The 9,952-nt window shown below is 38.3% G+C and overlaps 1 protein-coding gene across 1 annotated transcript in view; it reads left to right on the forward strand.

The window, feature by feature from the left end:
• The window catches only part of Terb1 (telomere repeat binding bouquet formation protein 1), a 52,968-nt gene extending 45,876 nt beyond the window's left edge, over nucleotides 1–7,092 (forward strand). Inside the window, exons 15-18 of the mRNA XM_059264235.1 lie at nucleotides 1,321–1,467; nucleotides 2,273–2,338; nucleotides 5,855–5,977; nucleotides 6,571–7,092. Of these exons, the coding sequence (XP_059120218.1) occupies nucleotides 1,321–1,467; nucleotides 2,273–2,338; nucleotides 5,855–5,977; nucleotides 6,571–6,758 (524 nt within the window). The 3' untranslated portion in view covers nucleotides 6,759–7,092. The remainder of the gene's footprint in view (nucleotides 1–1,320; nucleotides 1,468–2,272; nucleotides 2,339–5,854; nucleotides 5,978–6,570) is intronic.
• The last annotated feature ends 2,860 nt before the right edge of the window (nucleotides 7,093–9,952 follow it).

The raw sequence follows: 9,952 nt of genomic DNA on the forward strand, positions 1-9,952 counted from the left end.
AAGAATAGCAAGTGCAACCAGGTGGTAGTGGTGCATGCCTTTAATCCCAGCACTCGGGAGGCAGAGGCAGGTGGATCTCAGTGAGTTTGAGACCAGCCTGGTCTACAGAGTATCAGGCCAGCCAAGGCTACACAGAGAAACCCTACCTTAAAAAAAATTGACTTTCTATGATTTAATAATTATGAAACTAGGTGAAGTAAACACAAATGTTTGTTATGCTCTGCACTTTACTCTTAGGTGTTTAAAATGTTCCACAATATTAATGTTTAAAGCAAAAAGAGAATTGACTGAGCATAAAGAACACTTCTGTACTACTTTTCTGTTGCTATGATAAAATACCTTAACCAAAGCAACTTAGAGAAAGAAGGTTCCAGAGATATAGGAGTCTATCACGGTGATCACCATGTGAGCTAAGAGCTTACATCTTGAATTACAAGAATGAAGCAAGGAGAGTGAACTGGAATGGCACCAGTCTTTAAACTCTCAGAGCCCACTGCCAGTGACACACTTCCTGAACCTTCCTAAACAGCACCACCAGCTAAGGACCAAGTATTCAAATGCCTGAGACTATGGGCGACATTTCAAACCATCACAACTTCTTTAGGTGTCTTCCTTTAATAGCTCAAAACCAAACCAACATAGATACTTCTTGTTTCTTTTTCTTTTCCGTTTGTTTATTGGAGACGGTCTCATATATCCTAGACTGGCCTCCAGTTCACTATGTAAGCGAGGATAGCCATGAACTTCTGATTTTCCTGCCTCTGCTTCCTAAATGCTGGAATTACAAGTGTGTGCCCAATTTTATGCTGTGCTAGGGATTTAATCCAGAGCTTTGTGTTAGGCAAATACTGTACCAACTGAACGAATCCTTAGCCCTTTTTCTTTTTCAGTACTGAGAACTGAACCTAGGGCTTTGCACATGCTAGACGAGCACTGTACATTGACCTGTAGTAGCCCTTTACTTTTTTGTTTTATTTTGTTTGAGACCAGGTTTCACAAAATTGCCCAGGCTAGCCTTGAAGTTGCAAACCTCCTGCTCTCCTGCCCTGGCCTCTTAAGTACTTAGGATTGTAGGCATGTGTTACCACAGTGGGTTGGATGCTTCTTTTCTGTGTGGCCGTAACTGTTCACACCTCTACCCCAACCCTTATTTCTTTGTATTTATTTTCTTTATTTTCTGAGATGAGTTGAGGTTTCTTGAAATACTTATAAATTCTTAATTCACTTTAGTTTATCATCTTAGAGGTTATCTGCTTTCACAGAGTTATTAGTATATAATTTTGTAACATCTGTACATCAACTTAATTTGTTTTCTTTCAGGTTGCATAGTGGTAAGAAAACTCAACAGCCGAAATTTTAGCAAGCTTTTGCACTCTTGTGCATACCAATGTGATCATCATAAAGTCATTATGGAAGCTGAAGATAAATATAAAAGTGAACTAAGGAAAGGACTTATCTGTGACAAAGGTAATTAATTCAGCAACTTTAACTGTAATTATGGCTACACATTCTGAACTATCAGCTAAAGTATTAAGTATATTGACTAGAGTGTAGAATACTATTGGAAGGAAAACCCTATCTCTAGGTTACCATTAGCTTAAGATATACTAGAGTAGATTTAGTCTATAATGGCCTAAAAATTCTCCCTAAACTGCACATGGTGGCACACACTGATATTCTCAACCTTTGGGAAGTACAGGCAAGAGAATCAGGAATTCAAGGCTATACAGAGTTTGGGGTCAGCCTGATCTATCTGATACGCTGTCTCAAAAAACAAACAAAAAAAGATCTAGGTATGGTGGCACATGTCTTTTATTTCAGTACTTTGAAAGCAGAGTTAGGCAGATCCCTGAGTTCAAGGCCAGCCTGGTTTACATAGCTAGTTCTAGGACAGCCAGGGCAATACTGAGAAGCCCTATTTCAAAACCAAGAACAAAAAAAGGTGGGTCTGGGGGGATGGCTCAGCAATTAAGAGCACTTGGCTGCTCTGATAGATGACCCAGGTTCATTCAGTTCCAGCACTCACATGTGGCTCACAACCATCTGTAATTCCAGTTCCAGGGAATCCAGCACCCTTTTTAGGCACAAATGTAGTATACATGCACACATGCAAGCAAAACACTCATACATAGTAAGAAATATAATAATTAATTCTAGTCCACTTAAGGATTTCCACTAGAAGAGGGTAAGCAGTATCATAGTATAATAGAGTTGATATGTAACTATTTAGATTGATATTCTAGGTATAGTAAATGTTTTCTATATTTTTCAGAAATTTTGCTGACCCCCCGTAGAAGAAGACAACTTAGTAAAGAATCTACTGCCCCTGAAGGACTAAGTGAGTATATTTAATTTTTAAATAAGCTTAAATTCTCCATATTCCTAAAAAGAAGAGAGCAGCTGAATGACTGTTCTCATTAATTATGTAAAATGATAACCCTTGGCTTGTATGAGATTATACCTACTGAAAAGAGACACCCTCTTCCTCTTTTATGGTGTTTGTTTACTTGCTGCCTGCCACCTGAGAAAGGAGCTCTAGGAAACAGACATTCCCTTTTTTATTTATTTTTAACTAGTTTTGTAGATTTTATATATTTTTCTTTTATGTGTATGAATACTTGCCTGCTTGTATATATGTGCACCATGTGCATGCAGTGCCCATGGAGGCCAAAGAAGACATCAGATCCCCTGGACATCTAGAAACTCTAGTCAAGTACTTCAGAGAGACTTTACAGAAGGCTTCTGTTCATAAATATAGTACTTTAAACAGTAAAAATTGAAGTGACAAATGGGATAAATTAAGTTTCTCTTTTAACAAAAACCCTTAGTAAGTTAGCTTATAGAAACTTTAGGGAGTGAGGAGTCATCTGGAGTGCTTGCTGTACAAGCACGAGGACCTGACTTTGGATCTCTAGCTCCCACATAAATGCTGGACATGGTGGCACATCTGTAATCCTAGTGCTGGGAGGGCAGAGACAGGCAAATCTTTGAACCGGCAGGCCATCCAATCCTGTCAATGGGTGAGTTTCAGGGTTAGCTAGAGAATGTGTCTAAATAATTAAGTGGCAAGCAATAAGAGGAAGAAACCCAAAACTGACCTCTCTGGCTTCCATACATACTGATTAATTATGCAATTTTAAATTAACCATAAAGTTAATGTCTCTGGCTTTTCATCATTCCAAATTTATCAAAGAGATTTCAAGAGCATTATCATTTTCTTCTAATCCTAGGAAGATAATACCTTTGGGCTAAGAACATGAAGTGGGGTCCATTACTTGTTAGTGTTATCTGGAGATTAGTAATATTAGTAGAGCTTCCCTGTTGTTTATTACAGACTTTTGGACTTAGTATATCCAACAAGCATTTTGTCTCACTTAACATTTATTTGGTTATTTTCACAGCCAAACCTTGAAAGCTACTTAAAATTTACTTCATACATCTTGAGTCTTTTTCTACATTAAAAGTTATTCATGGAGCTGGAGAAGTAGTTCAGCAGTTGAGAGTGCTTACTGTTCTTGTACAGGATATGGGTTTTATTTCCAGTACCCCTATCAGGTGGTTCATAACCACCTGTAACTCAATTTCCAAAGGATCTAATGCCCGCTAGCCTCCAAGTGTGCCTGCATTCATGTGATTCACATGAACCTATTAGGCTCATACATATACATAAAATAAATAAATTTTTAAAAAATTCTTCATAGCTAGGCAGTGGTGGTGCACACCTTTAATCCCAACACTCGGGAGGCAGAGGCAGGCAGATTTTTGTGAGTTCGAGAGCAGCCTGGTCTACAGAGAGTTCCAGGACAGCCAGGGTGGTTACACAGAGAAACCCTGTCTCAAAAAACCGAAAGAATTTTTTCATGTAGAACCAGGTGTGGTGGTGTGTTCCCATAACCCAAGCCCCCAGGAGGCAAAGGCTTGAGAATTGCTGGAATTCAAGGCCAGCATGGTCTACATAGCAAATTCTAGGCCAGCCAGAGTACACACACCAAGAGCCTGTCTCAAAAAATACAAAATCAACAAAAAGGTTATTTATGTAAGTTAAAATTAAATACAGTGCCACTCTATTAGATACTGCATAGATCAATATTCCAAGTGCTGGGATAACAGGCATGAAATGCCTATTTTTCCAAGTAATAGTTTCTTTAGTAGCTACTACAAAATGAGAATTTTGTCCCATACAGACATGCTGCCCTTAGAAATTTTGTTCTTAGTCTGGCATGGTGGTACATGCCTTTTATCTCAGCAGTTGGGAGGCAGAGGCAGGTGGATCTCTGTGAGTTTCAGGACAGCTAGGGCTATTACACAGAGAAACTTTGTCCTAGAAAACCAAAAAAAAAAAAAATTGTTCTTGGCAAGGACTTGAGATCAAATTATTAATAGATTTTTTTCAGTAATGTCTTTAAAGTAAATAAATAACTAAAAATTAGTCTATAATTAATTTACATTGAAAAATAATCAGCAAGCCCCATGCAAATGGACATAATTATGATTATACACTAATTATACAGAGTGATCCTAAATTAAGAGATCAAGCCTGGAATATTTAGTATGTGACCATTTTTTTACCCTTGATTAATTTGCCTTTCATATTAGATGTCTCACTACCATTCATTTAACTGTAGTTTATACTCAGATTTGAGCTTATCATTTTGAGGAAGGGCAATGTAACATGTAAGTATTGAATACTCCTCCAAAGTTCTTTTTAGGATAGCTTGCTATGTTGAGAGAATTTGACAAGTAAAACTTTCTAGAATTAAGCCCTCTTGCTCATTTTCTTCTCTAACACTCAGTGGATACTAAGAATAGCACTGAGGCTGGATATGTGACTCATGTCTCTAATCCCACAACTAAGGTAGAAGGCTCATAAGTTTGAGGCAAGTGTGAGCTATATAGCAAGATTTTCTAGAAGCCTAATGAAAAAATAATAACAATAAATGTTTTAAAATTTCACTCAAAAGGCCATGGAGTGAAGCCTTGAAGTGCAGAGTCTATAGAATTTGTAAGTCAGGGAAATGGCAGCCTCAGTGGAAATGGGGGACTTTATGTGAACAACTTTAAGGCCTCTGTCCTAAAAGTTATAACCTACCCAGTCCTGAATACAAGGAGATAAGTCATTTATCAAGTGAAGCTTCAAAGAAACTTGGGTAACAACAGTTTTCCAGCATTCCCCAAGCTAAGGAGTAACTTCATGTACAAGTTTTGAAGCAGTTTTATCAATAACATTTTTTCTCATCAATAAATAAATAGAAATTTCTCTTAATAAATGATTATCTACTATGTCTGAGATACTGTTCTGAGCCTGGAGAAATACAGTGGTAACTAAGCTATTCAGAAGTCTCGCCCTTCATGGAGCTTGCATTTTAAATACTAAGTAATAATCGACTTCTCAGCATCTGCTAGGAAGATGTTCTCTTTTGTTTTAAACCATCACACTTACCTTAGGAAGGTAGACAAATGGCCAGCAGTGTTGGCTTGTATGGGTCAAATTTTATACCCTCAGGCAGAAATGCTAAAGCACGTCTCTCTGGCATCTGGCTACAGTGCCACACAAGTTACCATTGAACTCCAAAGTTGGAGGAAACCTATTTCCTGGGGCTGGAGAGAGAGACCAGCAGTAGAAGTGCTTACAACTAAGCCTGATGACCTGAGTTTGATCCTCAGAACCCATATCAAAGTGGAAGAAAAGAACTGACTCCACAAAGTTGTTCTCTGATCTCCACATGCATGCCATGGCATGAGTGTGTCCATACATATCATACACACACAGTAGTAGTAAAACTATTTCCTCATAATAGTCACCAAGAGATAATTGAAATAACGGTTTACCAGCTGTGTATTCTTTCTGTTATAGAACCTACTCATCAAAAACCAGACAGTCAAAAACTTCCAGACTTGGAGGAACATGCCTGTAATACCAACATTCCAGAGGCTAAGGCAAGAAGATTCCAAGTTCCAGGCCAGCATGGACTACATAGTGAGTTTGAGGCAAGCCCATGCTACATAGGAAAAGCCTGTCTCAAAAAAAGAAAAAGAGAAAAGAAAAGATAACCTACAAACTTCTTTTTCCATTATGTAACCCATTCTGCTTTTATATTTTGATAAGCTGAGCACCCCTATAGATAGTACATGTGTTTTCTTTTTAAGTGAACTTCAAAAGACTCTTATTCTTGAAAACTGGTATTCAAAATAACAAATGTTAATATTCTCTATCCTGTAAAGTTATGGAGCCTTTGAGAAGACTGTATCTGTAAGCTAGGTAAGCTGTTTGTTAACCATCCTCACAGCAATGCTGCATTAAAATCTAATGTTTATAAACTTGCTTCTTGATTGATAGATGTGGATATTATTTCAATGGATTGAGCTGTAACATTAAAGAAGTCACAGTGATTGCACCTCACTTAATGATCTTTTAAACTGAAGCAAATTTCTATTTGAAAAGTGTCTCTGGCATCAAACTATCATTCTGTAGTTTATCTCTATGGAATAACTTACACATTTATTTGAGTCTTAAGAAGATTTCTTATTTCATCAAGTATTAATATCTTCTACAATTTCCATTCATTACAGAAAAAAGAAGAATTCGTAAAAACTTTACCAAAGAAGAAGTAAATTATCTTTTGCATGGAGTTAAAAAAATGGGAAATCATTGGAATTCAATTTTGTGGTCTTTCCCCTTTCAAGAAGGACGAAGGGCTGTAGATCTTGCTCACAAATACCACAAGCTGATCAGAAGCCCCAACTGTGCAGCCATATGACTAGAGGAGACTCAGTTTTTTGACTCTTAAAATAGAATTTTTAGGAGATACAAAATACTAAATATTCTTCTAAAGTCTTAAGAGACAGGAAATGATGAGAGTTTAAATGATTTTTGTGTTACAAACTCTTTAAAACGTTACAATAATTTATAAGCAAATGTATTTTCAATGTGAAAATTAGATAGAATTTCTCCATGAGGCCAAATATGTTGTGCCTTTACTTTTCCTTATAGTCAAAGAACACAGATCAGAAGGAAAAAATTAGCAGCCTTTAAACATCACTTAACATTATATTGCCACAAATAGTGTATGAGACATTTGCATTTCAGTATTTTTGCCTAGTGCCAACGTCCACTCTAGAACTCAGAAAATTTCTCAAGCTGTTCAACTAAGGCTCTAAACAAATAAATATTTGACATTTGTTGATTGAAATGATTCCTCTTCTAAAGATTAATTACAAAGTTGTATTAGTGCTCTCATATTCTGTGATCAAATTCTTGTTTTGCTATATGTTCATTTGCTTTGTTTATTCATTACATTGTATTGGTTTATTGTGTATATGTGCATGAGTGCCACAGGGCACATGTGAAGGCCAGAGAAAACCACTTGCAGAAGTTAGTTTTTTCCTTCCACTGTGTGTGTCCTAGGGGTCGAACTCAGTTTGTCAGGCAGGGCAGCAAGTGCCTTTACCCAAGCCATCTTGCTGGTTGCTTTAGTTGTTTTACAGTGTCTCTCATTTCCTCTTCCTGTCCTTCCACATCTTTTTTCCCTCGTTAATGAGCCTCAGCTACTTCATGCTGTAGCTCTCAAGAGCTTAGTCACTGCTGGACATATTATTGTCTATTTGTAACGTATGGCCTTAGAAGGGGCTCAAATTCTCTCCTATACCCAATTTTATGAACCTGATTTTGATGTCTTTTTACATTCTGTGTGAAAATTTTCCAATAACAGCTAATATAGTTATACCTTTTACATTATTTTCAAATGATTCTATCCTGTTGGGTTTGTTTGTGATATGGTCTTTTGTAACCCAGGCTGGCTTTATACTCACTGTATATCCTAGAATGGCTGCCTTTGGTTTTGTTTAGCAGATCTGGGGCTTGACCCTAGAACATTGTATTTGCTAGTCAAGTGTTCTCCCACTGAGTTACAGCCCCAGCCCTGGTTTTGTTTTTGAGACAGTATCTCACTATGCAGCCCAGGCTGGTTTTGAACTCATTATCCCCCTGCCTTAGCTTTCCAAGTGTTGGGATCATAGGTTTCTGCCACCAAGCCTAGTTTGTGGGATGCTAGGAATGCATCCCTACACCAGCACTGTTAACTGAGTGGTATCTCCAGCTCATGGTTATGTTTTTGTTAAACCCTACTATAAGACTGTAAGAGCTCCCATTAATTTTCTCATTTTGTTAGATTTAGTCTGTGCTGTTTGTCATCCAGTATTTTTGGAAACACTTCTGTTTCTGCTTATGTGAGTGTGCTGCTGCATTCTCCTCTAAGTCTCAGATGGTACCCTGAATTGGCTATCGGCAGGCCTTAGCATCTCTGGTAGCGCCTTATGTGAGTGTGCGGCTGCATTCTTCTCTAAGTCTCAGATGGTACCCTGAATTGGCTATCGGCAGGCCTTAGCATCTCTGGTAACCCCTTATGTGAGTGTGCGGCTGCATTCTCCTCTAAGTCTCAGATGGTACCCTGAATTGGCTATCGGCAGGCCTTAGCATCTCTGGTAGCCCCTTATGTGAGTGTGCGGCTGCATTCTCCTCTAAGTCTCAGATGGTACCCTGAATTGGCTATCGGCAGGCCTTAGCATCTCTGGTAGCCACTTTTCTACACACCAGGCCAGCCTCCTCTTTGTGTTTCAGACACAGTCTTGTGCAGACCTGATTGGCCCTGAATTCAAGCTCTTCCTCTCTTAGCCTCCTCGGTGCTAGGGTTATAGACACATGCCACCACAAGAGGCTGGGCTGGTCTTTAACAAGCTTCAGTGTTATCATCCAGCCTATTTTCTTATTCTCTTTTGTTGTGAATTGTCCAATTCTGTTGAAATTTGCATTCCCTATCTTTGCAGCATCCCCCCACCTGATATTTCTGCAAGAAGAGAAAGCTATTATATGCATTTGCATCTGGTGCTATCTTTTCCTTTTGCAACTGGTCATATTAGAATTAGTTAATTAATTAATGTAGTGGGGATTAAACTCGCAGGCCCAGAGTTTTCAATTCTACTGTCCTGTGAAAACTCATATACTGCTTGGCCTTGTATGACTTCCAGTATTGCCTGCTCTTTCCTCCCGTTTTCCTTTTGCTAATTTACATTCAAATTGGCAGATTATATGCCTATTGTTGGATCCTGTAGTTTATGATGCTAATTTTTTTTTGGCAGAGCCAGAATTACACTATCCTTTTCACCTGAAACCCAGTTAGGTGATTGCTTTTCCTGCCATATCACATTTCCTTATGATATTTATCAGTGTCTTGTAACATTAGCCTGCTTCGACAGAGAGCAGCAAGAGCCCTCAGGTAGAGGCCATACCTACAGTTACCTCTGATAAGCACAAACATTTCTTTCTCTTCTCCATTACTTCTCCTTTTGTGTTACTTTACCCCTTCGCATCCAGTCCCTTCCCCACTACATTCTCCACTGAAGAAAAGCAGTTACAGCCTCTTGTTTTGCTGTCAAATGTTGGCTCCCTAAAAAATAGCATTTTAAAAAAATTTGGTAAAGAAAAGCCAAGAATGTTGTTAACTGTGGTAAAAAAAAAAAAAAATTATTCACAGTCAATAGAGTCTACAGAGGAGATGAAAGATAACATTGAGGATTTGTGATAATCTTTCAATAGACATCTTGAGAATTATGTCAAGTTTGTTACATAAGAATTTAAGAATAATGATCATGACTGGGATGTTACCTCTATCACTGGGACTTAGGGCTGTGTTTTGAGACAAGGTCTTACTATCTAGCCTTGTCTAGCCTGGAACTTAGTATGTAGACCAGGCTGGCTTCAAATTTACAGAGATCCACCTGCCTCCGTCTCCCAAGTGCTGGGATTAAAGGCGTATGCCACCATGCCAAGCTCTTTTTATTTTTTATTTTATTTTTGAAGCAGGGTCTCATATAGCTCATGCTCAGCTTAAACTTGCTATGTAATGTAAGACCTTGAACTTCTGGTTCCCCTTCTGCCAGCTTCCTGTTGCTAGGA

The sequence above is a fragment of the Peromyscus eremicus genome, chromosome 5, assembly GCF_949786415.1.
Source record: "Peromyscus eremicus chromosome 5, PerEre_H2_v1, whole genome shotgun sequence".
NCBI classification, from domain to species: domain Eukaryota; kingdom Metazoa; phylum Chordata; class Mammalia; order Rodentia; family Cricetidae; genus Peromyscus; species Peromyscus eremicus.